Source organism: Eurosta solidaginis, chromosome 3, assembly GCF_040869045.1.
Source record: "Eurosta solidaginis isolate ZX-2024a chromosome 3, ASM4086904v1, whole genome shotgun sequence".
Lineage (NCBI taxonomy): Eukaryota > Metazoa > Arthropoda > Insecta > Diptera > Tephritidae > Eurosta > Eurosta solidaginis.
In genome coordinates, this window is record NC_090321.1 from 163,061,443 (window position 1) to 163,080,979 (window position 19,537).

At 37.2% G+C, this 19,537-nt stretch overlaps 1 protein-coding gene across 7 annotated transcripts in view; it reads right to left on the reverse strand.

Annotated features, from left to right (window-relative positions):
- The window catches only part of LOC137244534 (phosphatidylinositol 4-phosphate 5-kinase type-1 sktl-like), a 108,348-nt gene that overhangs the window by 68,451 nt on the left and 20,360 nt on the right, over window positions 1-19,537 (reverse strand). For all 7 annotated transcript variants that reach the window (XM_067773631.1, XM_067773629.1, XM_067773628.1 and 4 more), the window contains 7 exons: window positions 16,421-16,449; window positions 16,208-16,360; window positions 11,777-11,974; window positions 11,551-11,693; window positions 4,553-5,080; window positions 3,301-3,393; window positions 3,107-3,239 (listed from right to left, as the gene is read on the reverse strand). In XM_067773631.1, coding sequence (XP_067629732.1) covers window positions 3,107-3,239; window positions 3,301-3,393; window positions 4,553-5,080; window positions 11,551-11,693; window positions 11,777-11,974; window positions 16,208-16,360; window positions 16,421-16,449 — 1,277 coding nt within the window. The remainder of the gene's footprint in view (window positions 1-3,106; window positions 3,240-3,300; window positions 3,394-4,552; window positions 5,081-11,550; window positions 11,694-11,776; window positions 11,975-16,207; window positions 16,361-16,420; window positions 16,450-19,537) is intronic.

Genomic DNA, 19,537 nt, shown 5'->3' on the forward strand with positions numbered 1-19,537 from the left:
ATTGTATAATAATAACAGGGTGTACCGGGCGCGTCCTGGCCAAAGCGTTTACCGGTTATGTGTGGATTTGGCTGCGGGCCTGCTTATGCTTGTCTGGATAAAACGGCTATGTTGGCAGGTGCCGGATCTCGTCATAGTGCTTATGGAGATGTTCGCTCGACCCCCGTGGAGGTAGGGCTAGATCAAGCAGTTGTTTGCTAGGATGTCTTGGTTTGTGACAGTTTAGCAAAAACTGCCTGTTCAGCACAACATGTGCAATTTAATGTTGAGCTCTTTGATCTTACTATGTAGGTGGTGTTCGGGGGTCATAAGGAGACATCCCGTGCAGCATTTTGACAGGCCTGCAGCCTTTTCCAGGCGACCAAACTGGTGACGCGTAGCACATTAGCGGCCGTCCAATTGATTATTTTGCGTGATGAAAAACGTTCCAAATATAAAGGACGGTGCTGCAGGCAAACGACTTGAGGATTTTGTTGCGGCTTTGTACTTTAGATACAATTTCGGTGGCATGCGCTTTGCAGGTCAGATTATTATCGAACGTTACCCCTAAGATCTTTGGGTGACTGGCAGTCGGTAGCGTGAAACCGTCGACGTCATAAACAGAGTGGCCGTGGATTTTGTCGGTAGCCAGGTTCCGTGAGGTGAAGAAGCTAGAAAGATCGTGGAGATAGCTGTTTATTTTAGAAACTATTTCATTTATTGAAGGGACAGGTCCCGTTGCCATAATCGTGCAGTTGTAGGCATATAAAATGATAGTAACTCCTTCTGGTGATGGGTTTTCACTGATTTTGTCCGCAATTTATCTGAGTATTTATGGCGTTGAGCGCGGTGGTGGTGGGTGGCTCGGGGAAGATTTGCCGTGAAATGAGGTATCAAGACGGTATCCAGTGTCTTCGCTACTGGCGAAAGGAGTGATATCGGCCGATATGCTCGCCTTCGTTAGCTGGTTTGTCAGGCTTTAGTAGCGGAACTATCCTTGCCATTTTCCATTGTTCAGGAATGACGGGGGATATCTCGCCAGGTCACGTTCTCTTGCTAAGTTTGCGGCTTCAGCCGGGAAATGCGGTATGATTTCAAGTATTCTACATGCCGGAATAAAGCTTTAAGAAGCTGAAGCGACGACCTTGCAGAGCGCACGCTCGCCTTGCCTAAAATCAGTCGGAATGGGGAGAGCATCAAAAGATTGATTTGTGAAGGTTACCTTTTTGGAAATTAATAAAAGTCCGTTATTCGGAGGTGATAACGTTAGCAGCTCGCTGTATTGGAAGGAGTATGGGCAGGTGGTCAGATGCTAAATTAAGCGTCGGCTGCCTTTCAGGCCACACTGGAGAGGCGGGAAGTTTCTGTTCATCTTCAGAGATTTATAAATATGATGTGCTCATTTTTCAAGGAAGCAAGTCTGGATCAAGTCAGGACTGTGTTTGTATGACTCCTTCAACTTCCTCAATTAGTAAAACATCGTCAGAAGATATATTTGGAATACATATTGAATTATTTGATTGCAGTTTATAGGACGAGAAAATATCATCGACATGGTAATTAGATTAAAAACTTTGCAAAAACTAGGGATTTTTAGTAATTTCCGTAAGAAATTCGTTGCCAAATATGCCATAGCTATTGAGATAATGTTATGGTCAAAAATGCTCCAAGATATGTGTGAAGATTTAATTATACCAAGACACTCATAGAGTCGGAAGGTTTTATCGTTGAGTCAATAAATTTTAGGGAAGAAATATGCTGCATGTGTGTCGTGGGCACGACGAGGGTGGAATATTACAAATAGGCAGATAAATATACCCGATTCCTAGCTGCAGACGAATTCACGAGAATTCAAGAAAATCCACGACGTGGACGGTAACCTCTTCAGATGCTGCCACCCCTGACCCTGTTCAAACGATCCCATCGACAATTTACTCCTTTTATGGAGGCATATATATTGTAGGGCACGAGAACATTTCTATGTAGCATAAAATATAGTATATTGGCATAAAGGCAAAAGTTCCTTTAGGCAATGGAATTTTTATAGGTGAGGGATTTCCCGTAAGGAATGTACGGACGATATAGCATGTTGCTTTCAAAGTTTCTTTCTAATTTGATGTGTTGCATATATAAACAGTTTAAGACAACCCAATCCCAAAATTGAATCCAAAAATTAAAAATTAAGATAGTTTATTTCAAAGCTCCCCACACCCGAAGTAGCAACACTACACATTGGATGCACACTTTGATTCTACCTAGATATATTTTAACTGTTGTGGCTTAACTTCAACGACTGGGCAAGCTCTAGTTAATTTAAAGACCTAAGTTTTCTAGATATATGTCTTATCTCTCTCCTCTAGTACATAATTGAATATGTGAGTTAATCCCTTATTCCTTTTATAATAAAAGTACATAAAAAAAATTATTTCCTGGTCTCTAACTTTTTAGTCGGAAATAAAATATTAAATCCGGAATTTTATTTTATAAGTACAAAAATAAAAGTTAATACGGAATTTTACTTTTTAAGGACCGAATGAAATTCCGAGCCCATAACTTTGGAACGGCTTATCCAAATGAAACAAATTTTTAACCAGTCGATTCTTTTAAATATCTAGATGTGAAACCTATTACCTCATTTGAAAATTTTTGTTACTAATACCAGAAATTTGTCTTAGAAATAATGAGACTAACTCTCATAGTTCTATACTTAAACTTTTCCATAGTTAACTTGCATCTGTTTTTTCGCCATAAAGTTTGACCCAATTTAGATATTGCCTTTATAATGTCATAGATCGCTTTCCGTCAAAACAAGAAAATTCTTTCTGAAAATGGACATAATCGGTCTCTAACCATGCCTACATTTTGCATATACAATTAAGTACATAAAACCCAGAATATGCGTTATAAATTTTCACCTAGGACAATTTTTTGGTCGAAATTTTTCGACTCAATAAAAAAATTAAATAACTATTAAAATGTGCTGCTGATGTTTGCACTTATTTATCCCTTTAACTGACTTGAACTCGAGTTTTAGGGTATTTATCCATTAGGCTTGTCACGGTCTCATCGTAATTAAACTTCGAATACCGATGAAATAATTCGGTATTGTAAGGATTTTATAACTTACCCCATCATGGATAATGCTTTTGAAAGTATGCTCAAGCTTCTTCTTCAATCTGTATGATTGTAAAATATCAATAATGCCAATGAAGAGAAGTAATCGTTCACCTTTTTCACTTCTGGCAGGGATTCCACCCGGTCTATAAATCAAGAAATTTTAAATGAAAGGTTCAGGTAGATAACAGGATTATGTTTACTTACGGTACATCGTCCTCATCATCAATAGGTTCGCTTTCAGCTTGAATGCTTTCCATAGCTGTGGAGTGCGCCACCAATCGTTGCCGATTTGCTGACCTATTCAAGAAGTAAGCCATTTACATATATTAAGATTCCGAAAAGCGGCGCTTGGCTTATTTAAACTAGGTTAGCTTAAGATTTAAACCTAAAAAAGTAAAACAATATTTGTCTCCGAATTCGCGTAAATAATAACAAATCGTTGTTATTCTTGTAGACTATTTCTAATGGTACATTACAAAGGATACATAGGTACAGATCTGAAAGGATATTTTCAATACTTTCCTATGGAAATTATAATTTTTTTCTTAAACATTTTTTGGAAAACAATTTTAAAAAAGACTTCTAAATAGTCTCAAATTGATCCTGAAGTTGTGTCATAGTGATGACTAAAATTATTCCTAGATGATCCTGAAACTGCTCCGAATTGGTCTTGAAATAGTTTCGAAATGATTCCGAAAATAATCATGAAACGATCTAGAAATTTTTCCAAGACTACATCGAAATATTTTCGAAATGCTCCTCAAAATAGTCCTGAAGTATTTCTAAGCTTATTCTATGTTTAGTAAACAGTCCCGAAATAATCCAAGAATATACGTTTCAATCCAATCCCATTCATGCGCAAAAATACTATGGATACCACCCCCCTCTCTAGATATTTTTGGTAGCGTATTAGCAGTCGACCCTCAACTAGACTTTTACCCTTTCTTGTACCAAAACGGTTTATTTCGAATAATTTCGCCAAATAAAATGGCTAGATTTAAAAAAATTTACATGCATATATGTATACATACAAGTAATTCGTATAATTAATTCTTCTACGAGTAGTCCGGATGTATTTGAATACAAGATACAACAATAAGACAATAGTTGCCTTCTGAATTATCTGAGAGGCTTCTTTTATCAAAATTGCCAACATGAAAAAAGGTATTGATTGATTTCGTTCGTCCATTAAGACGTAACATGAAGAAAAATGTAGGTCTCTTTTGAAATATATATACGGGCCTTCTGAACCCAGAGCAGATCTAAAAAAATAATTATTTACCAAAAACTGATGAAATATGGTGTGTGTTTTTTAGTTAATCTCTCTAGTGAGAAAATTGTTTTCATGGTAGTAATCGTTCTTTCTCCTTATTATGTTTACGAGAGCACACAGCTGGCTATATAATGCTCGGTTTGCCCGAACTAAGACTTCCTTACTTGTTTTCAAATGTCTTACCGATTCCGATTCACACCTGTCGTTGAATCTCGTTCACGTCCCTCTGATCCTCCCGCCGCTTCACCATCTCCCTCTGGTATATCTTCAAGATCGGAATCTTCAGGCAAGGGTACCTTTGATTTTTTGCTTTCACTTTTCTTCTCTTTACTTGCTTGATCAAGATTATGTACCCCAACTAACAGCGAATAGTCCATTATTTTAAATGATTCCAAAACTGTACAATCGCGCTGGATTGTTTTTGTAAGTGCGCTATATGTCTCAGCTTCTAAGAATAAGCCATTTGGATGATGTTCCATGAAGTCTAGATCTTTGTATGTTGGAGACTTTTTAGAACGTTCCGCTTTTGACGCTTTTCGTTTGAATGTCGAACCCTTCAAATCATACTTCAAATGCATTCTAACGGCCGAGGGCAATAAATTGTTCATAACAACCAAACGAATATTTTTGCTGGTGCTCGTCTGTAGGCAGTAAAGTCCAAAAAATTTTGGCAACAACGTTCGAGGATTTTGATTCAAGTTCATATAATAACTGTAATTCAAATATAGAAGGCACACATTTTTGTTCTTGGTTTTTTTTAATACATGCATATATTCATAGTGCATCAAACACCAGAAAACTACGATGCTAAACAGTTTTACCCAGATAATGCAGATCTCAGTCCGGTGGACCTTCTCTTTCTGCTAAACTTGTCACAACTCAAGAGAAGGGCTCTCCAAAGAAACTGATTGGGGTTAGTTATGCGAAAATGGACACTGTAAAACCGGGTTTTAGTACTCAACTGGAAAAAGCTACAATTAATTTTTTTCCGCGCACAATCCTGTAAGAGCTGAGAGAATATTCTAGGCTCCAATGGTGAAAGAGGGCTAGCTATTGGGCCATGGGTACACACTAAAGACAACCTGACTAGGCAAACTACCAGGAACTACACATTTTTTGTTTGTTTTTTAATGGACGTTGTGGCAGCGCGCTGCCCTTAAGTGGCCCAATGAAACCAGGCTAATCCTGTTCACGCGATCGTTATATATATATATATATATATAATACATTTTTTTTTGTCTTTTTGTTTTTGCCGAGTCTTTGATGGGCAGCGGTTTGTCAAGCGTCGCGATCTGAGACTGCTCAGCTACAGAAGAGATTTCATCAGCCAAGCGTAATACTTAAAGAGAGCAGAAGCAAACGTATTATACATTAGTTGTTAAGAGAGGTGAGAACAATCTTTTTTATAGAAAAACCGCAGTCCGAGCTATCAAATGTGTTTGAGTGAGAGTTATAACCGTGACATAAACGCCGAAAAGGTTCATTTCCTTCGAAATTCGTTCTACATTGTTTCAGCAGAAGAGGTTTGAAGTGTCTCGATGTCCGTGAGGGAACGCAAAAGTTCACTTCATTCAGAAGGATACATTTAAAAGTTTTGTCATAAATATCACACCAAGCATTTCCCTTCGACTAGGAAGAGTTGGAAGATTGATAAGCTTTAATCGATTAATATAAGGTGGAAGATTAGTTAAAGAGTCCCATTGAAAATTACTTAAGGCAAATAGTAAAACTTGTTTTTGCATTGACTCGAGACCGTCTGCATGGGCTTGATAACGCGGATTCCAAATTACTGAGCAGTATTCTAATATTGGCCTAACTAATGTTGTAAAAAGTGCTTTAGTTATGTAAGGGTCGTTAAATTGTTTTGACCATCGTGTTTAACAAATGCAAAAACACCTTTGCCTTTATTCACTGTAGCATTAATATTGTGAAGAATATTAGTGACACTAAGTGATACTCACATCACTAGTCTGATGCTAAGTAAATGAAGCCACAACAACAATAAAGCAGGCAGTCACTTGTATCTACATAAACGAATCAATCATTATGTCTACACATATGTACGTACAGAGACGCACAAACACATGCATATATCTTATTACTCACATATACACGCGCATGGGCTATGCGAGCAGCTATAAAAATCGTGCATCTGTAGTTATAGCTGAGAAATTTATAGCTGGTAAACGAGTAGTAAATTCTAGAAATAGAAATGCCTAGAAGTATGCTAACGAGGAAATCACAGAGTATAAAAGGAGGTAAAGCTGATAATCAGAATAGTTTGATTTAAGCACGCTATCTGTTGAGAAGTAGAAGTGTTATGGTGAAGTACATTAATAAAGGCCATTTTGCATTATTGAATAGTGGAATTATTTATTCAACAGTTTAGTGATTCGAACGTTAGTAGAAGGTTACAAACCAAATAAGCGGAATTTCCCAAAATTCGTTACAATTGGTGTCAGAAGAGGAATTGTTGAATAAATTCCAGAGTTGCAGAGCACAATAAGGACATGGCGAAGTTAAGTGAATTAAGGATCCAGCAACTGAAAAAGGAGTTGAAAGCCCGTGGGTTGCATACAACCGGCAATAAGATCGAACTTCAGGCACGGCTACGAGACGCTATGGAGTCGGAAGGAATTAATGTGGACGATGATGTCTTTCGGCTTGATGGCGACGAGACAACAACAAAAATTGAAGAGAAAATCGAAACACCGAAGACAATGGCGAACACGGACTTGAACACAATATTAGCTGCAATATCCACACAAACGTCGACAGTAACATGCAAGATGGAAAAACAACTAAAATCCCAGGAGACACGTATAACATCCAAGATGGAAACTCAACTGGAAGAACAGAAGACATATATAGCATCCCAACTTGAATAACAGGAGGCACATATTTCGGAAATTACGTCGCAAGTGTCACCTCAACTGGAAGACCAAAAGACATATAAGGTATCTCAATTGGAAGCGCAAGAGGCACGTATATCTGAAATGTCGGTAGAAATTTTGTAACAGGTATCAAAACTGGAAGCGCAGGATGCCAAAATGGCTCAATTTCAGGCAGAAGTAGATGATTTAAAAGGTCGTATGGAGCAGTTATAACTAAATCGCCCAGCTGTTTCAGCAAGCAATCCAAAGCTAAAAAATCCATCTTTTGACGGCTCTGTTCCTTTCCAGGTCTTTAAGCTTTAATTTGAGTAGACATCAGCAGTGAACAACTGGAATACTGAAGATAAAGTTGCTGCATTGTTCCTGGCATTGAAAGGGCCTGCAGCTGAAATCTTACATACTATTCCAGAGTACGAACGGAACAGTTATGAGGCATTGATGGCCGCTGTCGGGAGACGTTACGGAAGCGGGCATAGGAAAGAGATCTACCAAATAGAATTGCAAACCGTTATCAAAAAGCGAAAGAGCCATTGCAGGAGTTTGCTTAGGATGTTGAAAGGTTGGCTCATTTGGCAAATGCGGACGCACTCGTGGAATACACCGAGAGGTTAAAAATCCAGAGTTTTATAAATGGCATACGGGACGTAGAAACGACGCGAGTGACATATGCAAACCCAAAACCCACATTCACAGAAACGGTATCACATTCTCTGATTCAGGAAACAGCGTCGCTTCTGTGTAAGCCAGTTTTCAAAGCTCGCCGTGTGGAATTGGAAAGGCCAGATAGGGTGAACACAATATTGGAGGCGCTGAAGGGATCACAACAGAAAAATGACGGAGTTATGAAGTGTTTCAGTGCGGTAACCCAGGTCACATTGCACGTCATTGCAGCACCGGTCCTGGTAGTTCCAACTTGAGTGGCCGCAAACGCAAAGCTGGAGGAGACGAGCAAGAGCGTGCCAGATGTAAAGATCGAGAGCTAGCTCCAGCTGTTGAATGTTCTGTGATATCTATCTCGCAAGTTGGAAGAAAATCGAGCAGTCTTACCGTCAGAAGGAATGTGGACGGCAAAGAACGTGTACTGTCTATAGATACGGGTGCATCTCATTCCTTAATCCGATTTGATTTGGTCAATAGGAGAGTAAAGCCATTACCTGGAGCAAGGTTGCGTACGGTCACTGGCGAGTATAACCAAGTGCAAGGAGAAGTGATCTGTGAAGTCTGAATTGGGCAGGTCATGGTTCTACACAAATCCATTGTGGCGGAGATTGTTGATGAAGTCATATTGGGAGTGGACTTCTTAGTTGACCATGACATCAGGATCGATATGCAAAGAAGGAATATGCGCTATAAGAACCAGGATATACGAGGATATACCACGAAAGTCAAAGGTAAAGGTTGATGGATCGAATGGGCCAGATAAAGCGAAATCAAAAGTACCTGCGAGCGAAACACTGGCATTGACAAAACCAAAGGGACGCACAAAAACGAAGCAAAGAATTTCCCAGAAGGAATGCGAGGGTAGTTTCAAGCCAGGGCGCACTACTGTTGTGAAACGTGGGAACGATACTGATTATGCGAAGCCAATCCGTCAAGCGCAATCTCTGCGAAGTAGTTCATTGGCCAAGTGTGAGGAAACTGCCCAGGGTAATGAGTAGTAGGATGAAACACAGGTACGAAAAGAACTATAATTCGGAAGGTTTCTTGGAGGGATATTTAGTACTGCTATACAACCCTCACCGGCGGAAAGGTATTCCATCCGAATTTTGGCGCAGTTGGGAAGGCCCGTGCAGAGTTGTGAAGAGGATCAGTGATGTCATCTACCACATACAAACAATTGGGAAACCACGAAATAGAAGATGCTTCATTTGGAGAGGCTAGCAGCGGTTAGATCGAGAGATTTGTCTGATCGGGACGATCAGACTTAGGTGGAGGGCAGTGTGACGAATATTACTGACATTAAGTAATACTCACATCACTAGTGTGATGCTAGGTAAGCTGGTAGCGAAATTCTCCAAGAAAAACACATGAATTTACATGTTTTGAGTTTGAGCGGCATATAATTTACATTGCACCAGGTAACCAAGTGATTTAAATCCATTTAAAGCAAGGAATGTTCCTGAACCGAGGCATATGATTTGAAAAGTTTTACATCGTCTGCGTACATCAAGATTTTTGAATATTTAATTGTATTAGATATATCGTTTATGAACAACAAGAACAGAATCGGACCAAGATGGCTGCCCTGAGGAACACCAGAAGAAACATTTATGACCCCAGAAAGTGTATTTTTAAAAATTCCCTTTTGCGTACGATTATCAAGATACGAAGAAATTCAACATATGCAGACCGTATCCTTCGCAGAAATGCCACCTCACCGAAAAGGGATGATACAGGGTGGTGCCCTATCCCTGATACCACACTTTCCTACACCGACGACTGCACGATAATGCTAACGACGTATTAGCTTCTAGAATAAACAGCTAACTCCGCAGTCTTTCTTGTTTCTGCACCTCGCTCGACCTGGTACTATCAACGACGAAATACACGGTCACTGTGTTTACGACGTAGACGATCCTCGATGGTGTTATGCTACTGACTGTTTTGCTTAATTGTCACAAGCCTGGACACCTTAGCAAAAAACGTCGCGATCTAGCCCCGACCCTCCAAGAAAAATAATCTAACATATCCTTAAGCATTATGATGAGATTTGGCACCTGCCGTTTGACAGAGACAAGCATAAGGAGGCCCTGGGCAAAATCCATACAAAGTCGGTAAACGCCTTTGCCAGGACTAGCGCGGTGTACCCCATTATCAATATACACTATCCAAACTTTGCAGAAGAAGGAAGCATACTGGCCTAGCTTCGTTCTGGAACCTCGACATACGTAATGCATGTTCTGCATGCAATGTGTCTCCACATAACACCAACGATCTTTTCCATTTTAATGTGGAACCCACGCCTCTAACACCAATCTCCCTATGGTCCGTACTGTTGACACATGCAGTTTAATTAGACTCCAGTTAGAGGACTTCGATGACAATTTGTGAGTGGTCCCACCCATTGAATGGGGCGAGGCACTTAAAACATCTACAACAACAATAACGGCATTATATGTGAGAGTAACGCCCAGCTGTACAAAACGAAGATAGGGCGCAAAGCTCAGTTGGACGCGGGAGTGCGCACCAAGTGTGGCAACTAACGGTTTTTAATTACTCTCATGCGAAATATGAGTTCCAGTCACGCCAATGAACCAAGCAGAAATCCTACATATGTTCCAAGAACTCTACTCTAGTCTACTGACGAAATTGGAGTGTTGTCAACATCGATTAAATCGCTCTGCTATTGAGTTTTGAACCCCTAGCCGGCCACAGTTATAGACTAAACTATTGCTTCGAAAAAGCAAGGGCGGATACGCATCGTCAAGCTCGGAATAGGTTCGATCAGAGCCGAGAGGCCGGACAGAGTTATGAGGTGGCCCATTTTGATCTGACCAAACATCACCATGGCCCACTATCACCCGAAATATAACGAGAGTTCGTGAGATACGGAAACCCGAAGATGCAGTTCTTATAATCGGAGTCAACAAGGCCTATCTTTCACAGTGGATTGTGTCGAAATAAATAATCATTACGTATATCCTTCCCAATATGTGCATATAAGGAACATTAAAGACGATTGTACGAGGCTGAACGATGTTCGTATCGATACCAGCTTTCAAGAGAGCAAAGGGGAATCCCCATCAGAGGTGGAAAGAACAGTTGGAAAGTAAACAGATATCTCTTGGTGCTTGAAATTGGCGTAAGCTATCGCTGGGAAGAGATGTTAGCGTTGTTAGAGATGTTAGGCGACTGCCAAACAAGAAGCGGTCAAACTCAAATTCATTATGCCGACGAGGTCTTCGCTGTCTGGGTTTGATGTGCTAGGAACTTTCTTTTGCAGCACAAGAGTGAGGAGACCAGACCACCAAAAAGAAAGTTTGCAGAGAAGGGACAAAACTTCCTGGGACAATTATTGCTATTAAAGGGATGAATTGGGAGTAGGAAGAATTGGGTACGGGAGAGGAAAAGAGAGAGAGAGAGAGAGGAAGATGAACGGATAGAGGAAAATGGACCGAAAAATAAAAATGGGTGAGGAAAAGTCAGAGAAATTGGGGAATATGAATGGGAGAAAGATTATTTTTTAAATGTAGGCAAACTAATTTACGGGCAGGAAAATGTCTGCTGGGTATGCTAGCATCTTTATATTTTGAACTATTTGTTCCTTGCGGTTGGCTTGATTCTTACCCCGGCAGAAGCTTTTGTAGAAACTCTCCTTCTTTGTGTTGTACAGTTTTGATAATGAATTCATCGTCTGCTGTCAAATAAAAAATGGAGCCAGAAGCGCCCGGATTAGAGAGCTCTCGTAATGGCGCTGAACACATGGACATCTATGAGGAATTAAAGAAAGAAATTAGTAAATGTTCATACTATTAACAACGAAATATAAACATTTTCAAATTAAAATGCTTACCAGAAAGTCATCCGGTTGTATGCCAAACAGATCCCTAAAATAACGGAATGCAATAGGCGCATAAATTTTATATCTGAATTCACTGTAATGGTGGGCTGGCGTAAGGCTTGATCCTTCTGGGGGGAAAGTTATACTTTCGATTTCGAAAAAGTCCATCATTAGAAGATCACGTTTTGGTTTAGATGCCAGGCTTCCGACCTAAATAAAAAGAGTTAAAGGTTATATCAATTAGCTCTGCTATGCAATTGAAACATTTTTGGGATTATTATTTATAGCCTTTCGGGTCATTATTGTGCCTCAGTAGTCACTTGAACAACATAAAGCCTTTTTACGAATGTGGCACTGTAACTTTATCTCCTCATACCTTTTATAAATAAATTTTGTATTTATAGATATTGTTTTAAGACAAGACTTCAAATGAAGAAAAATAGAGTCAGTCGGAAATATAAAGAGTTGGAATAGAAATATATAAATATATTGCGTTATATATTATGCCGCGCCAGAACGACGCGGAAAATTGTAAAAATTGTAAAAAGCTATAACCTTTGTAATTTTAAAATATTTTTTGGAGAAGCTTGGTGAACCAACCAACGGTACCAAGAATGAGTTGGTTATTCGGCTGCTCTGCTTAACTTGGGATATCCATTTGAGTTTCCATTGGAAGATGTGGGAATCCTGGACTTTGATGGCCAAAGAGAATATGTCGTTGCAGAAACATGGTCAATAGTTGGCGGTGAACTTGTGAATCTTACTGTTGCAAATGCAGGTGAGAGAAATCAAAATTTAAATGAACCCCAAGTCAAGTAGGTGAATTGCAAATATTCAAATTGGAATTGAATCTTATAGAGCGGGAAAATTAGGTTCAAAAAAAGGAGATTGAGTTATTGAAGAGAGAATAAAAATAAATGTAAGGCGCGATAACCTCCGAAGAGATCTAAGGCCGAGCTTCTCTTCCAATTTGCGTCGTGATCCTCTTGATTTTCCCTACAAATTGGCCGGACGGGACCTACATGTTTTATGCCGACTCCGAACGGCATCTGCAAGGCAGATAAGTTTTCACTGAGAACTATTCATGGCAGAAATACACTCGGAGCGCTTGCCAGTCACTGCCGAGGTGCGACCCCGCTTAGAAAATTTTTTTTTGATGTTGCTTTGCCCGGGAGTTGAACCCAGGGCATACTGTGTGATAGGCGGAGCACGCTACCATCACACCACGGTGGCCGCCTGAAGAGAGAATACGCAATAATAAAATACAATATGGGGCGTATCCAAAGTGACTTTCAAATAAGTTAAAAGGACGTGTTTTGCGATCCGATGCAGTGTCACATACTGTTCGAAATTTACTTGAAGAAATGCAGTTACTGTTTGAAGATCTAGTCGTTTGATGCTAATAAATTCATTTGAAGCAAGTGGCAGACAAATGAAAAATTTCAGGAGTATTTTAATGAAAAAGTAATACTTTAAAATAAAATTTCAATGAGTGATGTGGATTTAATAGATCATATCATTGGCGATATCCCCGATTACGTTTTACATTCACAAGCCAAAATGCAACGATTCAAAGATAAACAAAGTTTGCTCGAAGCATTTCAGGGTCTCAAGTTGAGAAAAGAATTTCCGTTTAAAAAAAATTATGCAGTCCCACAATCAAAATCTATAAGATGTTTTAATTGCAATTCTTTGGGCCACGTAGCAAGTACCATATTTCAATCAACACTAGGTACTTTAATTAACACACGCAGTTCAAAAGTTTTATTCGCAAACAGTTCCTGCACGATATACTTTTAGTTAAAATCGTTACATCTAAAAATTCTTTTTTCGGAATCAATAAATGCCAACTCAAAATAATTAGTCAACTTAGAGAGAGATTTATGTTTGTTTGTTGTGTCAGATGATGCTATGACTTATCCTGTTATTTCAGGTAGGGATTACTATTATTAAATTTGGCTAAATGGAAATTTAAAAATGAAGTATGGAAGAAAATGTGTGTCGTGTGTTTGATGACAATAGATACTAATAAATATTTAAAAGTTTTCATTGCAAAATGAAGTTTTATTAAATAATGAAAAGCCCTTCCATTCCCCTCCGCGAGAAAAAGTTCAGGAGATTTTAGATGAGTTATTAGAAAAGATGTAATCAGGCCAAGTAGATCCACATACTCTTCTCCAATAATATTAGTACGGAAAAACACGACTTTTCATAGATTATCGAACATTAAATAAAAACAATTTGAAGAATTATCATCCAATACCATTAATCGATGACCTTTTAGACAGATTAGCCGATAAAACTATATTTTCACTTTTGGACTTAAAAAGTTCTTTTTATCACGTGCGAATGGGTAAAGATTCTATTAGGTACACATATTTCGTAAGTTCTTTGGGGCAATATGAGTTTTGCAAAATGCCATTTGGGCTTAAAAATGCTCCATCTACGTTTCAGCGTTTTTTGATTATGTTTTTGATGATTTAGTGGGTGCAGGTAAAGTTACCATTTATTTAGATGATATAATGGTTGCCACTAAAAAAAGCGAAGATGAGCATTTGGAAAATATGGAGGATGTTTTTGATAGACTAATCAAAAATAAATTAAAGTTAAGAACTGTCAAATGTTATTTTATGAAGTCGGAAATTAGGTATTTAGGATATTGGATCACGAAAGATGTCATTAGACCTAACCCAAATTCCGCGAAGTATTAAAAATGTTTTTGGGATTCTTCTCATATCTTAGGGGGTTTATTAAAGGACTTTCTGTGGATGCCGAAACTTTATATCGTTATTTAGGAAACAAGTTAATTTTAAATTTGATAAAATTTAAATGGATTGTTTTGAAAAACTAAAAGCTAAGTTAATAGTGGCACCAACGCTAGCAATACACAATCAGAAGGATGAAACCGAATTACATTGCGATGCCAGTTCTCTTGATTTCGTAGCTATTTTATTACAAAAGAAGGTATATGGAAAGTTTCATCCAATATATTATTTTTTAAAGCGGGCGACTGAAGCAGAGTCTAAATATCATAGTTTCAAATAATAAACTTTGCCGATAATATATGCGTTGAGAAGGTTCAGAATATATTTACAGGGATTGAAATTTCGAATACTGACGGGTTGTAATTGTTTAACGTTAACATTAAACAAGCGACAGATCAATCCGTAAATTGCTGGGTGGGTATTGGAGCTGGAGAATTTTGATTGCAGTTTAGATCATTCAGATGATGCAAGAATGCAATACGTGGACGCGTTAAGTAAGGTTTCAAATGTGCTAGTTTTAGAAGAGCATACGTTTGAACAAAATCTATCAGTTTGTCAGAACGGGAAGAAATTTTACGGATTAAAGAAGAATTAGAAAGGGAAAATTGGGAAAGAAATTTTATTTTATGTGCCGAAGGAAATGGAAGAAAATATTTTACGTTTATATCATGATGAAATGGGTCATCTAGGGTGCGAATATTTACTGCATGCAATATCAAGAACTTATTGGTTTCCTGAAGTCAAAAAGAAAAGAAAATTCCATATTGATAATTGCTTAAAATGCATTGCGTTTTCTCCAAAAAATGGAATACATGAGGGGTGCTTGCATATAATTGCAAAAGGTAATGTACCTTTTGATACAATTCAGAAAAAGTATATGTTTATAGTTGTGGATGCTTTCACAAAATTAGTAAAGCTATACTCGACACGACATGCTGGATCAGGTAATGTTGTAAATTGCCCCAAGCTATATTTTAACAGTTACAGCCGTCCTAAAGTTTTAATTTCTGATTGAGGTAGGGCATTTATTTCAATTATTTTTAAATTCAAATAAAGTCAAACACGTATAGATGGTGCGGCGTCTCCCCAAGCGAATGGACAAGTGGATAGAACTAATCGAACTATGGCGCCAATGATGGCGAAAATAACTAATGCTGGGCAAGTGATTAGTTTAGACAAAATTTTGCCGAATTTAGAATTTGCTTTAAATAATACACATCATCATAGTATTAATAAAAAAAGAACTAAGTTGTTATTTGGTATTGCATAAAAAGGATCTGTGATAGATTTTTTGATTGAAAAATTGGAAGAGTTTTGCTTGCATGAAGAAGAGGCACGTTCAAAAGCATTTATAAAAATCAAAAGGATCGCAATACAGTTTCGAAGATTTATAGATAATGATATTTCGTGGTAGTTAAAAATTTCGTTAGCAATTCAGGGGCTTCTAAGAAAATTTTTCTAAATAGATGGATACCCCTGTTTTAGGGGAACGTAAACGAACAACCAATCAGCTATTATTATGAAGGGTTACTCTTAAAACGCACGGCGTAATGTAAACTGGACATCGTAAATACAAGTTAAAGCCTTTCCATGATACGTTGCAGTTTATTCTACTTTTTTGTTTAAATATCCATGAATTTGTAAAATTATTTATTATAATATCAATAAGTACACTTACTGTATGTTGAATGCCCAATTGGATGGAGCCCATTATCTGGCTAGTTTGAATTTTTTTATAGGTGATCTCACCACCCTCTCCAACACGCCTATGACCAAGCTTGCGTTCTTTGTCCCCTTTATTGCCATAGCGTGACAGACGCTGATGATTAATCTAGAAGATGAAAGAAACTATATAATGGGTATGTTAAACAGAATTATACGGATTACTTACATCGGAACTCGAAGATTGTATGTTTGGATCTACGGTAGAAAAGAAATTTAAATTATTTGAATAAAGTTTAATAGTACACAAATATACAAATATGAGATTTTAATAAAACAACGTAAACCGAAAAACGCGAATAATTTCCTTATTTTTTAATGTGGACATAGTAATAAAAGACTTTATATAATCATATACGGGACAATCTCGTATTTATTAACTTGATTTAAAAAAATCTGCTCAAATATGAACCCGAATATTTAGGAAGTCCTCATTGCTCTTTTCAATTTCCCTTACTATTTGTGTGGGTCTATCATGGGTTACAAAATAGCTGGGATATTTACGTTTTTCGGTTGTATTCATTACGTAATTTCGCCATGATTAATTAAAATTATATTTGCTTCAGATTTATTGATATGCATTAGACCGGGTAGGACTCCATACAAAAAAAAAACGTTGTGAAAGTCCGCTTATGTTGAAGCTTATGTTGGGAAGGCTTCGGACATTTTTTTATAATTTTTGTTTGATCCTTCGAAATACAGCCGAAATTTTTTTTTATTGTAACATACGTTTTTTTTAATTGATACGTTATTATTCATAAAAGTATATGTACAAGATATGTCATTGCATAATATGTTAATTCTTTTTTAAACGCACATACTGAATAGCATGTAATAAGAGTCTGGTTGATAAGCTATAAATAACATTAAAAGTGCTAAAACTTCGTTGTTTATTGACTTAGGAAAATGGTTCAAAATCAACAATGGCAACAATTTCGCAATACTTTCGTGCGGTAAAACAAAAAAGATATTTTAGGGGGTATAAAACCCAATTAGGTGACCCAGTCATGTGAAAATGACTTCATAGCTCGAAAGGACGTTAAAAGCAAATATCCAGTTTTCAAAACCAAAATAATTATGTTTCTATCAATATCAAAAATCGGATTTCAAATAACCAAGTAACAATAAAAAAAACTATTTCGGCTGTATTTCGAATTATCAAAAAAAAAAATTTTTTTTTAATTTGTCCGTAACCCTCTCAACATAAGCTTCAAATTTAGGGACGGATTTTCACAACTTTTTTTTTACTCGGTATAATATACATATCAGTGGCTTAATTCACAAAGGTCCTAACCAACAGATTTTTCGAAACTGCGTTTTTACATATTTTCCTACGATATATTAAAATATACCCCAGTTAAAATTTTATAGAGGAAGAATCAATAACAACAAATCTGTGCCACATGAGCTGAATTTCAAAAGATTATCTTTAGATAAATTTTCGGCTTTTTTAAGAATCTGGTAGAAAATGGCAAACTCTATTGATATTTTTCATCATATGAATTTCCAGCATAAAAATAAAAATTATTAAATTGATGCTTGGGATTAAAAAATAAATAAGTTATTTTGAGCGAGGAAATTAATTTAAAAGGATTATTTTTGTAAATTAATGATCCATCATCGGTATTTTATGTTTTGTTATTCATTTCAAACGGTTATATAAATTCTCAATTAAATTATTTGTTAATTTTAGTTTCAAACTTATAAATCATTGTTTCTAATTTAATATTTTATAAAGTAAATTGTTTTAAAGTTCAAAATTTTATTTTCATTTTTGATTTTATGAAATATTTTATTATTTCCAGAAATAAATAATTTGTTAAAATATTTTCGTTTGTTTTGCATAAAACATATTTTGAGATGATTATTTAAATGAAGTAATTCAGAAATGTCTTTAATTATTTTAGAGAGCGACACAATTTTTTTTTTTTAATTCATCCGAAAAAAGAAACATTTAATAATCTTTGATCAAAAGGATAAATTATGTTATCACTTCAAATCAAAAGGGTACTTTATTTTATCACCGTAGATCAAACGAGTAGAAACAAAACTGGGACAACCCAAAGAGGATGCCAATGTGGAGGAACTGGAAGAGTCTAATGAATTCCTAACAAGGACGCTTATGACTGCGTATAACAAAGCTTGCCCTCTAAGAAGACTCAGAGGAAAAGCAAAGCCGCCATGGTGGAGCAATGAGCTGAGTCTTCTTAGAAGACAGGTAAAAGAAATATTTAAGCTAGCAAAGACCGTGGAAAGCGAAGCGTGTCGGGACGAGTGCAGGGATCTATTGAGGATCTACAAGCGTTACCCTTCCAGGGCGAAGATAATCTTATGGGAGAGTTTCTGTACGGACATATAGTGCTCCAGCGAAACAGCACGGCTGAAAAAAGTCCTAGCAAGGGGAAACATAGTCCAGGGCCTAACAAAGAAAGAGAATGGGGAATGGTCACGTAATAGTCAGGAATCCCTTGAGGTGCTTTTCGACACACGTTTCCCATTGGGAGACGGTTTAGAAGAGTCAGCAGACATCACTCACACTTCAATCATGAAGCGGGTAGTACCGAGCTTGGTTACCGATACCAAGATCGAATGGGCAGTGAAGTCGTTTTCTAAGTTTAAATCGCCGAGCCCAGATGGTATATTCCCGGCCATGCTACAAGTTTCAAGAAGAGCGGTCGTGGAATGGTTTAAAATAATATTCGATGGGTGCATAAGACTGAATCATGTACCGCACTCTTGGAGAACTGCTCTTGTAGCTTTCCTACCAAAGGCGGGGAAGATGGGTCACGTGTATCCCATAGACTATAGACCAGACCTATTAAATAATGATTACTATTGGTAATGATTAGCCGTTCCATTGAAAATCAGAAAAATCAAAATTAATTGAAAGTAATCAAAAATCAAAGAAAAACAAAAATAATCTAAATTAATTGATTATTTTTGATTTTTTTTTTTTGATTTTTTTTAAATTTTTTTTTGATTTTTGATTGATTTTCCGCTTTGTTGAAAGAAAAATTCTTGTTTGTTGCATGCACGGGATAATTTCTACATACAAGTACATTTTAGGATGCAATAGTATATCGTAAGCGCTTACCGAGGCGAACATATACATGCAATATATAGGGCGTCTGGTATATGAGCGTTGATTCAAACATATGCTCAGGTAAGTATATACACATGCGCATTATTACACTCATTATATAAAATAATGATGGTTTCATACTTAAGTCAAGCCAATTTTGTTTTGTATCCAAAATTAATATATCCGCTATTTTTTAAGTTATGA